The 21,907-nt window shown below is 31.8% G+C and overlaps 1 protein-coding gene across 1 annotated transcript in view; it reads left to right on the top strand.

The window, feature by feature from the left end:
* Positions 1-21,907, top strand: part of LOC131848577 (dystrophin-like protein 1) — a 273,072-nt gene that overhangs the window by 65,751 nt on the left and 185,414 nt on the right. The window contains exon 2 of the mRNA XM_059198494.1: positions 16,374-16,623. Within this exon, the coding sequence (XP_059054477.1) occupies positions 16,420-16,623 (204 nt within the window). The 5' untranslated portion in view covers positions 16,374-16,419. The remainder of the gene's footprint in view (positions 1-16,373; positions 16,624-21,907) is intronic.

Below are 21,907 nucleotides of genomic sequence, written 5' to 3'. Positions count from 1 at the left end.
CTTACCATTACCACCCAACATTATTACCCTTCGTATTACTTACCATAATTACTTGGAAAGATTTAGTATAATATAACAATCTCCCATCTCTCGTGTCCTTTGTGTACAGTGTCTTCCACGAAGGAAGGCGATTGTGTTCTTAAAGTGGCTAAGTTCTATTCTAAATATATTTATATCTGACAATGACACGAAAGAAGAAGAATAAATTTCTGTACACAGTACACAGTACACAGTACACAATTTTTTAATTTATTAGGAAAACAATCAATTATTAATCAATTAATGATTAATATTATTGTCCCCGATCCCATCCTTTTTATATATACTTATTACTTTTTTATTACCATTTTATAATTAACATCTTGTTCTAACAAGTTAATGCTACGTGTGAATGCAAGTTTCATTCCTAACAATTATAAACGCCAAAGTTTGTATGGATGTATATATGATTGGATATACTCTTTTACGCAAAAACCACTGAATGGATTTCAATGAAACGTTTCAATAAAATAGTTTATATATCAGAATAACACATAGGCATTACATAGGCACAATTTCATGTGGGTGTAACGGTGTGTGTAACATATATTAATGTTAAGCTATGACAACTTAAAATTAAATATACCTAAATTAACAAAAGATTTAAACAAATATATACGAGTTTAATTTGTTTTCCCATATTTACGTTTAAGTAGAGTTATATATATATATATATATATATATATATATATATATATAATTCATTTGTACGTGTGTTTGTCACGTAACTTTGTTCTACGCCGTCATTTAAGGTACATCTCTACCTTGACAGCGCAGATTCCTTTTCCCCTTCATCCTCGTGGGACCAAAAACCTTTTTTTACTGTCTATGTCAGTCACACGGGACGCCTTTGTGACAATTTTCAAGTTAATCCTATAAGGTTCTGGAGATTTTCTGATTTGACAGATATAGCTATTTTATTTTATTCAGCTCTTCATATCAGCGGAAAGTTATGAAGTTATTGTCCGGCGAATATGACATATGCGTTTTTTTAAAAGTAACATTATCTTTTAGTTTTTCAAGAGATTTTAATGACTTGACTTTTATTGCTATATTACATATAGACTTAACACAGATATAATATATATACTCTAGAGTATATAGATTATAACAAATTGTTAGAATGTAGATAATATTAATATTATGTATGCATTAATAATTGATACAGATTACTCATAGTATAAAAATGAAGGACGAAGACGAGAAAGTCCAATAGATACTTTCGAATCAAGACGCAATATTGAAGGGGGTGAAATTGGGATGAAACTTTGTGCTGGCAATCAGTCAACTTAATTTATGCACTTTTTACAAAGTCTACCGGTAAAAGAATTTAGACTAAATAAGTTTCATGTATTACAGTCGATATTCAGCTTTTGTAAGATGTGTTTAAGTTAATGGTTGAGATACGGCAGTATAAGTACAGGTTAGGATGCAATATCTTAGTTCTCATGTGTGGTATTACGGGGTGCACATGATAACGATTAATGATGAATCATTATCATGTACATCATTAATGATAAATGATGTCCGTCTGTTAATGATAATTCGTTATCATGTAAATCATTAATGATAAGTGATATCCATTTGTTAAAAAGACAGGAAAGGAGTTCGTTTGCCATTTAAATAATAATAACATTTCAGAACAATTCACATAGCGCCATCTAGTCCCAAGTTAAGCAGAGCTTGTGTTATGCGTACTAGACTACATAAATATACTTTTTTTAAATACACACTTACTATGTATAAAAAACACGCAGACCGATACAAACAATAATACTCATTAATACAAATGTTTGTACCTTGCGAGGAATCGAGCCCGCGACCATTGGACGTAAAGCGGTATGCTAAACCGCTAGAACACCTAGAACATCGCTAAACACCAAGATCGTAAAGTCAATTACATAAGTACTAATACCATGTAGGTAAAGTCACAAGCACCACCTAGTATAACATAAAAAATCTGTTCGTAGGGGTTCGATTCCCAATATATAGATATTTTCTGTTTATTTTAGATTTTGATGTAACATCGGCCCTAAATGATAGTTCGTAACTGAATTTCCAACGCTATCTAATCTAAATTGTGTTTAAGTTTGTCATTGAGTCTGCGTAAAAGGTTTTCAAGTTGATCGAATACATAACGAAGTAAGCATTTGAGTGAGATTTCAGAAGCTGCATCTCGTAACAGAAATAGATGCTCTTTGATATGTAAAGTGATTTTACTTGGGTGTAAATATGTTTAAGAAGTTATTTAGATAACATTCAACCTTCCGTTATTTAGTTACAAGCAAAATCTAATATACTTTTATCGTCAACTATATAGCATAAAACAAAGTCGCTGTCGCTGTCTGTCCCTATATGAGCTTAAATCTTTAAAACTACGCAACGGATTTTGAAGCGGTTTTTTTTAATAGATAGAGTGACTCTACAGGAAGGTACACATATATAATACATACCCTTCGAAGCCGGGGCGAGTAGGTAGTCTAATATATAAAATTCTCGTGTTTTCGTCATGTCCGCTTGACCCATTTTGATGAAATTTTATACGTATATTCAGTAGGTTTGAGAATAGGTTTATAACAAAATTTTATTAACCTAAGTGTTAAGGGTGGCTTAACATAAAAAAATCAGTTTTTCATAAATATATTTATTTTTTTATTATGTGTCATTAAAAAAACATTAAACCCTACATTTTCACCCTTCTATCACCAACCCCTATAATTATATTGCGACTCTAAATTATTTCCCAAAACAACGTTTGGAGGGACAGCTAGTAATATATAGGGCTATATGTATATTATATATAGAGTACTGATTTAATATCTGGACACCTGGATTACAGCTCGGTTCAGAGACAGGCTATGAGATTTGCAATGATCCCATTCTCTCTGGCGGTATCGAACCAAAGCTAAGGGCTTGAGGCGAGACTTCGCATCGCTCTTGTATTCTACGAATATACAACAAACTGTGTTCTGAAGAATTGTTCGACATGATGCCTACGGCTACCTTTTCCCATCGCACTCGCCATCCACAGGGAATTCAACTCCACATGCGATTTGCTCAGACGAGCTTCCTCCGTGTACCTACACTTGATTGTGTGATGAACTACTTACCGAGGTTTTCATGAGATATTACTACAATATGGGGTTTTTTAACAATGATTAGGGTTTCTTAAGGGTCGGTAATACACGCCGTAGCGCGACTAAACGGTTAAATCTATATTAATGAAATTTGACGAGAAAATAGATTATAGAAAAGGAATAAGCTTAATCGTATAGAGCTCCAATATTTGAAGATCGATCCCCGTACAATACAATAAATGTGTATATATAAGCTGTTTGTATTGGTATATACTTTCTATTTGTGTAGGTACTTGTGTATTATTTGTACTTGCAAAAAGTGTATTTTCAGTCTGTGTTTTTTCACAAAATGTTACCGCAAGTCTGTTCTCCTGTAACAATCTACACAAGAAATTTTATTAAGAACACTCTCACTAAGGCAATTATAATATTAATATATCTTACATGAATTTTGTTAATATAAATATTTTTTTTATTTATATTCCAATATTGCAATACCATAATAGAAAACCTAAACTATTATCGGTAGTGCAACACACAAATAGTCATAAAAATATCTAATGTAAAGCATCGAGTAAGCCCATTTTTAAAAAGAAATTATTTAATTTTCTTCTGAATCACCAAAATGAGTTATAACTGTATTGCATTGTATTGGTATTATATTTATCTATATTTAACATTAATGTATGACATTATATAATATCAGGTATACTATATATATTATTATTTGTATATATTTATTTGCATTTCATATGTATTATATAATATTTATTAGTAACTTTGTGTTTGTTTTTTGACATAACTGCCCCACAACGCTTTCTGTATGCCTAGAGGTTAGCTGGTGGAGAATGCCATATGGCATTAAGCTCGCCTTTGTACAAGTTTTTTTTGTGCATTAAAGAATAAATAAATAAATAAATAATGTTAAGATATTTTTGAATAGCTTCTTGTGTTTTTCAGTAGACTACAATTAAAATTATGAATACCACTCTTGATGTTGTTCATTGTTCCTAAAGTAAGGGATGAAGTAGATATTTAAGTAAATTAGTTTTGGCTAACGATATACAGAATAGAACTGGATGACTGGCGCGCCTCTACGTAACCGTTCTGTAACCATAGAATAGAATAGAATAGAATAGAAAATAATTTATTAAAATAAACTTACATTGAAGCACTTTTGAATAGTTATTACATTTTTTTAAACTACCGCTCATTCGGAAAGCTTTCTCATAACAAGAAGAACGAGTAAGAAACTTGCGTGTTGCTCTTTTAAATAATTTTATTATTACTTTACATTTTTAAGTATAAGTGTGTGAATACAAACTACCAATTAGTACTACTATATACTATTATTTCAAATATTTCTAGGTAATGATAATAATAATAGTAATACTATCTCTGGACAATTATTATGTTATATGTACTTGATAACTGATATAAATACTTTATTTGAAAATTTTATGTATAAATATATCACCGACCCCATACTTACAACACCTGATGTAAACAATAATTAGTAATAATAAATTTGCATTTGATTTATTTATTAATCTTTCTGCTAGTTTAATAATAATAATTTCAGGACAATTCAAACAGCGCCATCCAGACCCATGTTAAGTTAGCTAAAGCTTGTGTTATGGGTACTAGACAACTGATGCAAATAGTTCGACTTTTTTTGTGTTATGTTATACATACATACATAATATACATAGAAAACAGTCGACACAAACAAGCACACTCATAAATACAAATGTTTATACCGTGCGAGGAATCCTACCCGCGACCATCGGACATAAAGCGTTGTGCTAAACCATACTCATATGTAATAAAAAATAATGTTAAAATATATAATTGTCACTACCAAACGTTCTTATAAATGTTATTTTATGAATAATATGACAGTGTACGCAATTCTGTTACAAATAAATATTACAATTCGTTACACCTTCTACAAACGAGGCCATACGACCATAAAATATACCTATACAAGCAAAAATTTTATAGAAACGCATAAAACCATTTCGACAAATAGGAAAGGGTCTGGGAGGGAAGGATGGTGATGAATGGAATGTTACATAACATTCCATTTTCAGGGACAGATTATTCTCAGTATGCATATATATATATATGTATATCTGTATATACTCACCGCCTTAGACTTTGTATAAAGTTATTATTATATATATGAATGTGGATGGATGTAAAGGGAGGGGACGCCCTAAAAAAGATGGATGGATTGTGTGAAAGATGATATGAATAAAAGAAGAGTATGTTCAGATATGATGACCGATAGAGCGCAGTGGAAGAGAATGACATACTGCGTCGACCACAAATAATGGGATAAAGGCAAGGCAATTGTGGAAGGCAGGTTTAGGTGAGACAGACAACTTACACGAATTTATACAAAGTCTAAGGCGGTGAGTATATACATATAATGAATGTCACATAACGCTGTCCCAAACTAAATAGAGCTTGTTTTATGGGTACTAAACAGCTGATAGCTACACAATACTTATATATATATTATTTTGCAAATATATACATAAAATACAAACTTCGAGACCGAAAAAAAATGACGAGCACAATAAAACACTGTAGGTCTAAAAGCTATAAAAAATGTGTGAGGAATCGACTTCGCGACTATCGGAAGTAAAGTGTTATATACTAAACCACTAAACCACCGAATTTTGACCAAATAAAGAAAAAAATATTTAATAATCTAACTCAAAAAGGCCAAAGAAAAAGTATGAAATATCTTCGAAAATGACAAAGTTCATAGAAACTTTCATCGCCATGAACCTTCATCCCCCTTCAACCCGTTAAAATCCTTTTTGGGATTAAAAACTAGCCTATATCCTTCTAAACAGTATGGATGTAAATGTATGTATTAAAGTTAGTTACTAAGCATCAGATTGAATAGGCATTACTTGACCGAAGCTACGGCAAACTAGTCTGGCAGGACTAAAAAATAGTCAAGTTGAAGGTCAACAAGTAAACATGTGTTCGGAAGTCGAATTTGTATGCATACAAAGAATAAACCGGCCAGAATATGGAGTAGAAAGTCGTCATCATGTCGTTTCTGGTTCTGATTAAATAATTTCCCTTTGACAAAAATACAATAGCATTCTGGTGGTCACTACACTCTCCCCAAATGAATTTAAAATTGCATTTATATTGTATAGTCCTGGATAACTTTAATGAAAGTAATAAAATTAAAATATCTTTATTCATGTAGGTCTATTAAGAAAGAAAGAATTCCTATTTATTATTAATTTCTTTCTATTACAGACTCTTTTGATATCTACCGTCAGTTCGGAATGCTTTCGAGTTGAGAAAAACTGACAAGAAACTCAGCTCATAATCCTTTCAAATATATTTGTACAGTAATGGTTTATAATAATACATTTTTATTTTTAAATTCAAAATACAGTGACCACCAGAATATGCTACAGCAATTTTGTTAAAAGCAATAATGTACTGTGTTTAAGAAGTATAATTTGTAAACTATTATGAAAGATGATACGTATGTTAATTAAATTTAAATGGTGAGATTAATAAGTAAGCTGGTAAATATTTGACAGTCAGACGATAAGTGGCCGTTGTCTGCCGCCAGCCGTGGTAGCACTGCGTTGCGTGTGTAGACTTCTGTATTTGGTAATTCTACAGGCTCATTTTAAAAGAATAAGAGCTGATTCTTGGCTTGTAAGCACTCTGAATATTAAAGTTGACCATTTTTGTGTATACACAAAAATGGACAAATTTAATAAACACACAAAAAACCGGTGGCACAGCTAGTAATATATTACTAGCTGTGCCACCGGTATCACCCGCGTTAATTTGCAGTATATAAATTTAAAAAAAAAGTATACCCTATTTGGTGTTCTGATGCATGAGATATATAAAATTTCATCTAAATCAATTCAGTAGTTGCGTGAAATAGCAAAAAACATCCATACTTACAAACTTTCGCATTATTAATATCTGTATCTGTTATCCAGTATCCACAAGACAAGCTCTGCTTAGTTTTGAACTAGATGACTTTGTATAAATTGTTCAGGGTTGTTATTATTATTGTAATTTGTATATACAAAGAGCTATATTCGGTAAGCTCTATTAACAAACCAAACGAATTGGTTTCATATGTTTAGTATTTTCATTATTAGTGTTTACACGGTAGATTGACTCTCTCTCTCTCTCTCTCCTATAACTTTGAATTCAAATAATAACCATCTTAACGTAGTTCATTCATAGTTACAACTTTCATTTTATACGCGCAAACAGCCTTCTAAACAATAAATATGATTGTCCGCTTCAATGACACTAGACATCTCTGCACTGCTTCGGACCCAGTCCTTCTGGACGTGGATATAAACATAAATACATGAATTGAAAGGATATACATATTGTAATTTATTAACATAGTTTAGGAGTATTTCTATCGGTTGTGGGCTGGGTCATTGGGCTTCCTAAAATATAGTCGAATGCAGTGATGGCTGGCTCAGACGTTATACTCGTGAACGAGTGGTTCTTGTAAGGACTGGTCTGCTCTTATCACGACTGATTTAATCTTATTGTGTATTTATATTTGATCCTAATAGATTAGTGCAAGTTGGTAGTTCGTATTCACATTTTTCAACTTAAAAAATGTAAACTTACACACAAGTTTCTTGCTCGTTCTCCTTGTGAAGACACAGCTTTCTGAATGAGCGGTAGATTAAAATAATGTTAATAGGTTTAATCAAAAGTGCTTAAATCAAGTAAAAATATTTGAATAAAGGATTTTTTATTCTATTCTATTCTATCATACTATTGATTGATATCCGAATTAAATGAATAAATAAAAAAAAATATATAGTTATTTAATTACACATCGTATTCTTATGAACAGTTTAATTTAAAATTAATAAGAATTCACGAGTGTAAGTGGCTTAAAATGTTTCACCAGAATATACTTTTCACTTTGAATACAATAAATTAATCTAATGGAATGGAAATAATATTTGACTATAGACTCCGTATTTCGCATGTCACACGAGGCAGACAAGTATTACACAATGAAAATGCAAAGAAAGCACTTTAAACTCGTAAGCAACAACATCTTAGAAACTTATCTCAGGTATATCTTCAAACTCAAATGTGCTTCAGTCGATAAACTACATGCTCTTGAATCTTGACTCGAAAACTAATAATTTACACGTCCACTTTTATAGGAATAGAAATGTATACGGTATATTTAAATAAACATAATAATATTTGTATTTAAGTTTCTATAGTGCGCCACCTACCTTTTCTTAACCTAAATCTCCCAAGTTGTCTAGTAATAGATTGCATTTAGCGATATGATATTTGTTTCATACAATTATGTAATTATATTTATGTAAATATTTTTCAAAAACAGTTATATTATTATTATATGCACCTTAGAATATTTTATTCGTACTCGGTTTGGCTGAATGTATATTCCAAAATTATATTAGGAAAAATAGATCATATATAAATAAAGAAATATGTAAGATTTACTCATTTTTTAATTTATAATATTAGTTAAAATAACTGTTTTAAATGTTTGGATGATATTGATGTTACATATGTATACTATAACACTTATAATTTATTTTATTTATACTCTTTATTGCACCAATTACAGAACAAAAACAAAAACATGAACAGGGTAGGTGGCGCACGTAATAAATAAAAATAAATATATATGACTTAAATATACATAAATATACATATATATACACATATACACACTTTATAGTGCACATACATTTGGAAAGAATGAAGGAAGATTAGTTATGAGAATAATTAGAAATTAATTAAATATAATTTTTAATAGAAAAAATATACACCTTTTCGAATACATGCGAAACATTTGTGATAACAAATAAAATAAGCACTTTTTAATAGTCATATTTTTTTATTCTACCACTTCTTAATAGTAAATCATTCATAGCTGTCAAAGCAGACCAGTGCCTACAAACAAACAATGAGTATATTAAATTCTACTCGCCCAATGATTACCACTTAATACTAAACTGATGTATATGAAATATATCAATAAACTATTAATAATCTATGATAAATACAGAAACTTTTCGGAACAAAAACAATAAAAATAGTATGAAATACCATTAGATCATGTTTTATTACGTAGTGTGGTCTCATTAAAAGTTTCCTTGTATCCGCTAAAATAATGAGCAATATTGTCCCTTTGTCCCACAGTTTCGGCCATTTTGCGGGGAGTTTGGGTATTGTGTGTTGTACGCTTATGTTGCTTATTATTTGTGGATCATAGTTTATTTTCATTTAATTTGCAGGACCATAACATAATGTAACGTAGAAATAATGAAGTGTCAAGAAAAACATTTTTATAAGAGTTAAAGAAACATTCATTTCCTTACCTCTTTCTTTACCTCGGTGGTCTAGCGGTCTAGCATACCGCTTTACGACTTATGGTCGCGGGTTCGATTCTTTGCACGGCACAAACATTTGTATTCATGAGATTGTTTGTATCGTCTGGATGTTTTCTATGTATATTATGTATGTATTTACAAAAAAAATGTATATGTATCAGTTACCAAGTACCCATAACACAAGCTATAGCTAGTTTAATTTGGGTCTAGATGGCGCTGTGTGAATTGTCCTGAGATTATTATTATTATTATTTCGATTATCAAGATCCATTTTAGCTAGATTTATCTTTTAGATGACATCGGAGTATGATATTTGGATGTAAAATTTTCTTATTAGTTTCTCGTGCGACGCCGGGGTTGATTAGCGTGTAACATACACACACAAATACATTAAAACGCAAATCTATATAGCTGAAAATTTACTTGTCCATCCTATTCGCAATGTGAATTAGTTTCAAATATTAATTTGATCATAGAGTTTGAGAATATTTAGATAAAGTTGTAGGTAAATAATTTAAACTAAACTACTGGACTGTTCAATAATCTAATAAACAACGGTACAATTTGCAACCCCCGCAGCAACTCCTAAATTGGTGTTTCAAACTATAGTTTTTGAACAATATCCACGAAATGATGATATCATAGTTTGATAGAATTATTTTGTAGTAAAGATGCCAAACGAACATTCGCTTCGCTTGATAAGTCCATTGCAAACAATATATTTAATAAGTAGGATGGCTTAGTGGTCTAGTGGTTTAGGACACCGCTTTACTTCCGGTGGTCTCGGGTACGATGCCTCACACGGTACAAAAATGAGTATTAATGAGTAAGCTTGTTTGTGTATTAAATTCAAATTCTTTATTTGTGAAGTACAAGCAACAAAGGTCTTAGAATAATTAACATGTCTGGGTGTTTTCTATGTGTATTATGTATGTATTTACAATTGTTTGTCGTCTAATTAATGGTAGGTTTTGCTGTGATAAAATTGACTACAATCTTCAGAAGAATTCCATACGACTCTTTCCATAACGCATGTGATAGACAATGGAGGTATAGTGATGCAAGATTATTTACAAAGTCATGATGCTCTATATTCACATAAGTTTATATATACATAGTATTGAAGTGTGGGTGGAAATTGGGTACCAATATTCGAGTTTCAGCTGAAACTGGCATTATATTTATCTTTCACGTTGCCTATTGTTGTTACAGAAACCGTCGGTTGTACTTTTTAGTTGCATACACTTTTGTTTAACTGCCAAAGTTAAGAAACATAAATGAGAAAAGTTTTTGAATGTACATTGGATGATTTACTCGGCGCTTATTATGTTCTTGTGCGGCGTGAAAAAACCTTAAGCAGGCCCATAATTTTTGAGAAAGTGGGCAATTTCGCACAATATTTACTTGTTACGAGAAGGAAAATAATAAACAAGAGTAGCTTTATACCCCTCAATAGCAATCTTCACACTTCAAAATGAACTTTGACTTTATAAATGACATAAAACTTAGTTATATTTTTACAGTCATACATCTTACTAATATATAATGGAGAAATTTGTGAGTATGGATGGATGGATATTTGTTACTCTTTCACACAAAGTTCTGGATTGATTTTATTTGAAGTTTACAGTAATATGGCTTATACATCAGAATAATATATAGGCTGTAATTTAAAAGACATATTATGTCCATATGTCTAAAATTAATTGATATTATTTATCTAAATACATATAACTCAAAGGTGACTGACATAGTGATCTATCAACGCACAGCCCAAACCACTGAACGAATCGGGCTGAAATTTGGCATGCAGGTTATGACGTAGGCATCCGCTACGAAATGATTTTGATTAATTCTATCCCCAAGGGGATAAAATAGGGGATGAAATTTTGTATGAAACTTTGTCAATGTCAAACCGATCGGGCTGAGACTTTACATGCATAAAGCTTCTATGACGTAGGCATCCCCTAAAAAAGGATTTTGATGAATTCCACCCTTAAAAGGATAAATTAACGCGAGCGAAACCGCGGGCAAAAGCTAGTGTATGATAAAATTAATTGCAAACATAGGTAATTAAGAACTACCACACAACTTAATCTGCATTATATTTTCGCCGTTTTACGCAACTTTTTTCATTACTGCTCCGATCCTATTGGTCATAGCGTGCTATATAATCTATAAGCCTTGATAAATGGACTTTCCAACAGTAGTTAGGAACAAAGTATCTTAAATTATCTAAATACTCATAACTATTTTATATCAAAGTCGATAAGTATTACTTTGGGAATTATTTATACTACTAAAATAATAGACAATCTAAGTACATCGATACCCGTTAGTTAGACTGATAGAAGACTGAGCATTGATTAACGATATTATCTACAAATATCGCCGATGATAAAATACTTTGCTTTGAAATATACCTAAGACCTTTGAGAAATTGTATACTAGTTATTCCGTAATGACTTAGATATTTGAGATGCGTAATCTTTCAATTTTATTGGTGTAAAGTCACTTTTAACTATTTTAAATACACTCGTGAATGGTTGCTGATTCTAGAGAAACTCAAGTATAGTACTTAATGGTCCACTCTTCTGAAATCGTGTGATTTGGTATTCAAATTCAAATTCAAATTTTTTCAAATTCAAAAATCATTTATTCGTGTAGGATATTTTAGCCGCTTATGAACGTCAAACTTTTACATTCTAATTTTATTTTTTTTTCCCTGCCGTCCAGTTCGGTATATAGATCCAATTGAGAAGAACTGGCAAGAAACTCAATTCAATTAATTTTTTTTTAAAGCCAATTTATTTACAATGTATATTTATATAGGTGTCTATGTCTAACATTAAATGAAAATTCAGTGCATGAACAACTACTGCCATGCACACTCGTCATTCAAGTAATCGTTGTAGTGAGTAATAGGCTTTGCTTAGTAAATATGATTTAACAGATGTTTTGAATTTATTTAAGGGTAATTCCAACATATCCGTTGGTATCTTATTGTAAATTTTTATACCTATTCCCATAAAAGACCAATTAACTTTTTCTAAACGATACTTGGGGACAGCAAGTTTGTCTTTAAATCTAGTATTAATATTATGAATATTGCTGTTTTTTGGAAATAAGTCAAGATTTTTATGAACATATAGGATATTTGAATGTATAAATTGAGAAGAAGAATTGAATTGTATGAATATAATCTACCTTAGATTATATTCATACAAAATCTTACAGAAGTTATAAGTACATTTGTTTAAAAGAGCAACAGGTCCAACCATCTACCAAATGAACGGTAGAATCAAGTAAATGTTGATTTAAAATGGCTTATATTATGTTTGTTTGAATGAAGATCGCTTGTATTTTAATTTATATGTCTTAAAATATAATATTTTCTATATACATACATATATTAATATTTTATTATAAAAGAAAATTATTAATATATAAAAACGAAATTAAATATGATTGAGTTCATTAATTTGATGTTGGGTTCGATAACTGGCGGTAAGTTTGCAAAGTGCTTTCCCCAATTCATGTCAGCTAAGTTATCTAAACATAATTTGCGCTTACTTTTAATATTAAATTAGGTCTCTGAAATATATCAACTTGTTTACATTATCAAATTGTAACAGTATGTTCGTTATGTAGAGTTTTATTATGTATTATGTATATATTATGTAGAATATGAAACGAGGATATTTCCTGCACTAAAGTGACCGACGTAGTTGGAAGTATTAGCAAGTTGGCCCGGCAAATTAACTCCACTTCCAGTACCAGGAAACATAAACAAATAAACGAAAGTTAACGAAGGGCGAATCACTGGATTAATTAATAGTAGTAGCTTATTACCACCGTTATTGTATCAGTATCATCGTATTTATATATAAAACTAGCTATTGCCGCGACTTCGTCAACATTATTTTACTATAATAAAAGATTTTTCTAAAATAAAAGTAGTCTAAGTGAATAATGTTATAACACTGATATTGTTATGCTATTATGCTAAAAAACTTTATTGCACCTAGTGATTAATTACTCAGACTTATAAGACCTTAAAAACGCGAGATCGAATCAAATTCTTAACCTGATCAACATCAAAAAACTTCATATCTCAATTCATGTCTAACTCACTTATTTGGAGAAATACTAATAACAATACGAGTCTAGGAGATACAGTATCTTGACCAATGTTTTCTCGGATTATAGTCATATCATGTGTATGATTATAATCCAACAAGTAAATAACGAAATATTGTTCGTTTCTATATATAAAACTAGCTGTTCCGGTGACTTCCTACGCCTGGAATTTTATATCATTTTTCTAAAATAAAAGTAGCCTATGTTACTCCTTTTTACTTCAGCTATCTACCAAAAAAGTCCCGTTAAAATCGGTCCAGCCGTTTCAGAGATTAGCCGGAACAAACAGACCGACAGACAGATAAAAATTGTAAAAAATGTTATTTTGGTGTATGTACTGTAATTATATTCATATGCAGGTAGTAAAAAATGGTTATTTCAATATTACAAACAGACACTCCGGTTTTATTTATATGTGTAGAGTATAGATTATCAAATATAAGTATTTAGTAATTAGGAAAAATCACGAAATCTTACCACGTTTAATTTATTTTTATTGAGTTCCCGATATTTCGCTAGTGTTTTAACCGGCATGCTCACGGATGTATCTGCATATTCATTGTCTAATCTAATAAATACAATTACTCGGCCAGTGTACAAGTCCATATGATTACATTATGTAAACATAGCTGTATGTAAAAGCTACCGCGACGCCTCAACCTGTAATTAAAGTTACATTTGGATGTAACTTTATCGTTGAGAGAGACAAATTGCTCACCACTCGAAATAAAGTAAAAACTTTTCCACTGAATTTAAGCGATTTTCTGTAGAACTCCCAATTTAGTTACGTCAAATGTTGCGACGTTTTACTGTCTTTTAGTAGTAAATGGGTATTTTGTGCCAAATTACCTACTGCTGGCCGTGGCTACGAGATTTTTTTTATGAAAGAAATTAATTACTAGAAACTTAACTGTAACTACAATTTTGAATACCGGATTCTGAAATTGTAAATGTTTGTAACAACGGTTTTTCTCTCATTTATAAACGAGATAAACCGTTGTTACAATCATTTACAATTTCAATATTTAGTGATAGTTATTGTTTTAATAAAATTTAATGTACAGTTTAAAGTTTGTATTAAATAGGAGTTCGAAAAAGGACTTTAATTAAATCCATGTTTAACTATAGTTTTCATTAGCAGTTAACATTTTCTCCCTGGAATACTGATTCCAGTGTAATAATTGACTCATAATGTTGCCATTTAACTGGAAGTTAGAGAACAAAAGGGACCAAAGTTCGATAAAACAAATATTAACTTATATATAAAATTCTCGTGTCACAATGTTAGTTACCATACTCATCCGAAACGGCTTGACCGATTATTTGATAAAGAAATTGCATATTCATATTCAGTAGGTCTGAGAATCGGCCACTATCTATTTTTCATACCCCTAAGTGTTAAAGGTAACTCACCCCAAAAAGAATTATTCAATTTTTTCGACCTAATATTTTATTTTCATTTTATTATTATTTAGGATTAAAAAATACATTTTCACCCTTCTTTTCTACATTTTCAATTTGTTTATAGCGACTTTAATGTATATAGCAAAACAACGTTTGGCAGGTCAACTAGTAATTTGTGATTTCTGACAAAACATCAATGGTATTTAAATGATACCACATATATTCTAATACATAAAGGTTTAATTGCAATAGTAAAAAACCTAATATTTTGTGAGTTTATTGTATAAAAATTTAGAAATATTACAGTACAAAAACTTTTCTTCATATGATATCACTATATCGTAGTTTAAATCCACAAACCTGTAGAAGCTTACTTATTTCTTTTCGTATATGTTTCATTATTAATATACAACCGTTATTTTATTATTAATAGACGGCCTCAGTGGTGTAGCGGCTTAGCACACAGACTTACTTCCGATGGTCGCGGTTTCGATTCCTCGCACGGTACAAACATTTGTATTCATGAGTACGATTGTTTGTATCGGCTTGGGCGTTCTGTATGTTTATTATGTTTGTATTTAGAAAAAAAAATATCCAAGTATTTATATTAGTTTTCTAATACTTATAATACAAGCTCTGCTTACCGTGGGACCAGATGGCGCTGTGGTAATTGTCTAGGGTTATTTTTTTAGTATTTATTTATGTACAACCGTCCAATTATTTTATGTAAAAATATGACTGAGTAATTGTCTAGACGTAGCGTCAAATATGAAAAAAGTGAGCTACATGTTTCAAGAAAAGGTCCAACTGTATCTATTTATATTCCTCTAGGAGTTCAGAATATGAAAAATATATATTTATAGGTTCTCGAGTAAAAAAATTAGTAGAGCTTCTCCATTGGGAATGGTTCTCGTTATTTGAGATTAGGCCCGCTGCAATCTCGAACTCTTCGTTGACTTGAATAGGCATTACATGAGATCATATCTCACTGAAAACAGAAAAGATAGACAACAACGTGGCATATTCATTTCGCTTATTTAGCATCTAGTACTGACTTACTGAATCATTTGCAAGTATTTTTTGGAAATTTTTGGAAATAACAAAGTTCATATGAGTAATATTTATGATTAGAGTAATTTAGATTTATATAAATATAAAATATGTAAGTGCGTAATTAATTTAGATGCCAAGACGGAGATTGTAGTCCTGAGCTCCTAATAAATAAAGAAAAAAGTTAGTATAGATTAATTATTATGTGATTGTATTAATTTTAAAGAAATTTCTCGTTTCTTTACAGGACGATTGGATTTCATTGAGTGGAAAAATTGATGTAGAGAGTACCGATGTTTAAACGGAGCTACAAGGCCCGTTGCATTGTAGTCCTGAAAGCTAAAGTCTGGAACCGAGTGCCCATGAAGTTGTTAAAGTGGAGCAGAAAGATGTCTTCGACCAAAAAATACAACTTGGTGCCGAACGACGAATATGATACGAGAATACCGTTGCATCCTGACGAGGCGTTCCACTATGGGATTAGTTTCCAAGCTAAGGTAAGTCTTATTTTTTTTTAATCTACAGTGGTGACACATTTGACGGTAAACGTTATTAGTGAACTTGAAACACCAGAGCTGTCACGTGACCTTTATGAATTCACCTTGATCCTCCCAATGCTGTAGTCTCTAGGGAAAACCACGGCAGGTAGTTCATTTGACTATTTCTGATATGTAGGATTAAGACGCTATAATATTGGTTATTAATGTGATAGAGCATCTTATTTTACATGTAAAAATCAAATAATATGAATAATAAGACTTCGCATTTTAAGAAATCTCTCAGAAATGATGTAAACTATACGCCCTTAACGAGAATGGGTCGACTTAACCGGTAACCTAGTATTTATGTCTTTTCTTATATATATATATATATATGTTCATATAAAATTTATCAAATTTGATGTTTGTACAAAAATTTCAGACGTCAGCATCACAGTGTACATTCGTACAGGTTTCTCGTTTATATGTCATGCTCAGATCGTAGGATTATTCATATCTAAAGTGTAACAATTAGTTTTCTTTAATACATAAATAACATGATTAAGATCTTATAACCTACATACATGTGCAACTAATTTTTTGATCATATTGTGAAATAGTTTTATTATTAATACACGATTATTTTTTTTAATCTACGAATCCAATATAAGCCGTGCATCGCACTTTTAAAAATATTACTCAGGTCAATACTTCATTAGAAAAAGTCTAAATTATATACAGTGTCGTATTTCGTTTACTTTTGTTCATCTAAGTACAATCATTAGACTCATTATAAATGATCTTTAATTTCATTATTCATATTTCCATAAATGCTTACATTACTAGTATAGGACAAATAAATAGACATACTCTGAATAATAAATCTTATGACATTAGTTGACTGTACCGGCCTGCTTTAGTTGACTAGTTATTTGTTTTATACTATTTACATAGTATAAAACAAAGTCGGCGCCGCTGGCTGTTCGCTTATATCTTTTATATCACGCAACGGATTCTAATGCAGTTTCCAACAATAGAGAGAGTGATTCAAGAGGAAGGTTTATATGTATAATACATATGTGTTATTGTATAGAATAAGCCGAGAAATTCAAAGATGTGTAATACATCCATGCGAAGGCAGGACGGGTAAGTATTTTTTATACTACTATGGTGACAGACAAGCATACGGCCCATCTGATAGTAAATGGTTACTGTAGCCTATGGACGCCTGAAACTGTAATATATGGCGGTATTTCACGAAGCTGATGACTATATAATTTGATTAATTCTATGTTCTGACCACGACATATAAACGTTGAGTGTCACTTAAGTGTCGCTTCGTCACTATAAATAGATTGTATTTGCAAGTGTCTAACATACATGCTAGAGTTTCACATACGAGATGTGACCATACGTACAGCTTTAAGCAGGACAGTCCTCGAGAATAAATTCGAGATAGTTTCTCCAATTTCTGCTCGAGGACGGTCCCGCTGAACGCCGTGGGTATGGCCACGGAAGCCGGACGAAGTTTAATTTTTGTCTTTAGAAAGACTATGTAACTAAAAGATACAATTATTATAAGTAAAATATGCAAGAACAGTGCCTTGCGGTCTAAAAAATATTTGAATACAATAGTGGAACAACTCAAAAACAGGAGCAACATGCAAGTTTCTATCTTATTCATTCTTCTTGTGAAGAGACAGGTTTCCGAATGAGCAGTAAATTAAAAGAAGGATATAGATATCCTTTTTTTAATGTACTACTACGACTATTCCAAAGTGTTAAAATTAAGTTGATTTCAATAAATAATTATCTAATAATTTAAATATATTCGAATTAAATTAATAAATAACAAAAGATAAAATAAAATATATTTTGAATGCAGCGCATTCTTATGACAGTGTAGGTTAAAAGTGTTAATAATTAACGAGCGTAAGTGGCTTAAAATGTTTCATTAGAATATACTTTTCACTATTCAAGAACAATATTATTATATTGATTAGTCCCAGTTTCACAAGAAAATAAATGGTTACTATACATATAAGTGTAGAGAGGTTATTTCTCATTGCTCATCCTGCTTTATAGACTGGAGTCTATCACAGGAACGATAAACCAATATTGCATGGCAACTTCTAAGATGCTACGATCAATTTAATGTACACATTGACACCTTAAGCTCTATAAAATAACCTTTGAAAATGATATTCAAAGTATAGTAAGAACTTTGAATATCGTGTTTAGTAAAGTTTACAGATTTTTAGTCATTTGCAATTGTATAGTATATATGTATATAATATGCGACTAAACGAAAGGATCTTCATGAAATTTGACATGAATATAGTTGTCTCAAGAAATAATCTTGAAGGTGGTATAAAAGTATCATTATTAAGGCTAGAAGCATAAAACTTATTTTTAGACTGTTGATTACATATGACATTCAAAGTTTGTATAAATGTTATGGTTTTAAACGGGTTAAATTATATTAGGTATGAATGTTGTATAAAAATTTACACCATTTGAAAATAGAACTATGAAACTTTCTTCTTTAGATTTTTGGTTTAGATTATTAGATATTTTTTTCCTTATGTGATCAACTTCAATACTCCACGTGGATAAAGCTAGTCATATATATGTCTAGTTTTTTTTTTTATAACATAGGCGACAAACGAGCTTGCGGCTCTCCTGATGGTAAGTGATTACCGCCGCCCATGAGCACCCGCAACACCAGGAGAATTGCAAGTACGTTGTCGGCCTTTTAAAAAGGAATAAGCTCTTTTCAATATCGTATCGGTTCGGAAATACCATTGCTGGAAGGTGATTCCACAATGTGGTTGTGCGGGGCAAAAAGTAGAAAACCGCACTGTGGAAGATCGCCATTCATCCAGATGATCAGGATGGTATTTCAGTTTCTGGCGGGTGGTACGGTGGTGAAACTCCGCAGTTGGTATTAATCCGAACAATTCCTCAGAACACTCCCCGTGATATATGCGGTAGAAAATGCACAGAGATGCAATATCACGCCGCAAAGCCAATGGGTCGAGTCTGTCACATAGACGTTGATTACCAATGATTCTGGCTGCTCGGTTCTGAATGCGGTCAAATGGAAGTAGCTGGTATTGTGGTGCTCCCGCCCAGAGATGAGAACAATATTCCATGTGCGGCTGGATCTGGGCCTTGTATAATTGCAAGCGATGGGCCGCCGTGAAATACCGTCCCACTCTACTGAGCACACCAAGCTTTTTTGAGGCTATTTTAGCCTTGTCCTCCAAATGACCGCAAAACTGAACGTCACTGGATATATCGACGCCAAGGACCTCGAGATTTGGCTTCACATCAAGGAGAGTGTCTTGAAACTGAGGAGATACGATAAATGGATTCTTAGCGGTAAACGCGCAAACTAGTTTTAAAGTACTCCTGTATTGCCTAGTAAATAAGTGTTCTTTGTGTAGGTGTAGGGTATAAGTAAATTAAGGTAACAAGCCTGGAATTTAATATCCGAGGATAGTTGTTATTATTTAAAAAAAAAACGTTGAATTTCATAATGAATAAAAGCACTGTGCACATATTTGACCAACCAACGGACTGTAATAAACTTACCACAAGCAAATATTACGCGGAGCATTATTATAGTTGAAATTTAATTTCCTACCAATCCGATGGAATCAATGATAATTTCCACCGTTAAATACTTGGGCCGTTTTTCAATTAATACGAATCGTGTAACTCAATTAATGAATACCTCACGTTCGAACAATTCGGGCCGCGAATTCTATGAGACTATACACCATTGAAATTGATTTTTAATACGATATTTTAATCACTTTTGTGGTATATCTCTTTCACAGACTTTTCTGGCCTTTTTTATAGTCAGGTGTTCGATCCTCGTACAGCGTATGATTTTATTCATGTGTATGAGTATTTCTATTCATTTGGATTCATATATTTGTACGCTTGTACGTGTATTGTGAGTGAAGTGAACTGAAAATCAGCACAGCAGTACTTCACCAGAAACCCTTTCAGCTTGTATTTTCTATTATCCGCACTGTACTAATGCTATGCTGAATAAACGACGATTATTAGAAATGTTTCTAGCAGTTATTCAGAAGAATTATTTTATTTATTTAATCTTTATTGGACAAAAAAGCTTTTGTACAACAGGCGAAAAGTACATAATGTACATAAATTACATTTAATAGATAATAATAAATTCTACGACAATCTGCTGTAAGGAAATGTGGTAGACCAACGAGGCCATCAATAATAACTAGTACAATTGACACAACGCCATTAGCCCCAATTTAAGCAGATTTCATTGATTTTATTTACCTATTACCAATACAAGCATATTATGGGGTAATAGATGACTGATATCAATGAATCTTTACATACACATCATACAACGGTTGTTTGTGGAAAATAGAGTCAAATTTGAAATGAAATGAATATTTATTGCTTAAAAATGTGGTACATCTGTGGTTGTAAAGATCTATTAGTCTAAAAAAAGTCTATTAGTTTCACACATTTTGTCATTTCGACATGCAACAAACAAAACAAATGTCAATTTTGGTTATTCTTTTAATTACAGTGCTATTATTTATATGTCAATTACTCATTAATGAAATATTTATAAATTTTGTACATTACGTAGTCTAATTATGTAAAGTCTACCTATGTATTTATATTACATTACACTGCATCCTGTGAAGACGGAAGCGGAACCGTGGGAAACCTCCAGCAAGGTGGACGGACGATCTGGTCAAGATCGCTGGAAAGCATTGGATGCGAGCAGCGCAGGACCGATCGTCGTGGAGATCTTTGGGGGAGGCCTATGTCCAGCAGTGGACGTCTTCCGGGCTGCGATGATGATGGATGATGATGATACTGCATCCTTACAAATTTTCGTATTAGAAACGAGTATGACAAAGTAGGATGCTGATACTGTAGTGTTGTGTACACGATAATAGCAGGAGAATGAAACAAAACATCCAAACAATTGGAATCTGCAGCATCATTTGTACAAACAAAGTGCGTTAAGTAAGAGAAATGTCGCAGTTTTCGCTGCGAAGCAATTCTAAATTCAATTAGTAATGTTTCCACTTCGGCGAGTCGAGAAATTTTGTTTTAGTCTTAACAATTCGATAATGGCAACGATAAATTTTCAGTCGGCCGGAGGCGTTTGTGTGACGATTCGGCCACTTTTATTAATCGAAGGATGTAAGAGAGTCTAATTTTTAATTCTAAACCGACTTCGGTTCACGACTTTGTCTGCGTAAGTGAGATAAGAACGAACTGTCCTTCCTAC

Source organism: Achroia grisella, unplaced genomic scaffold, assembly GCF_030625045.1.
Source record: "Achroia grisella isolate CSIRO2021 unplaced genomic scaffold, CSIRO_AGI_Agris_v1 utg5633, whole genome shotgun sequence".
Lineage (NCBI taxonomy): Eukaryota > Metazoa > Arthropoda > Insecta > Lepidoptera > Pyralidae > Achroia > Achroia grisella.
Note: the sequence above shows the minus strand (reverse complement) of the source record. Positions and strands in the feature narration are given on the sequence as shown.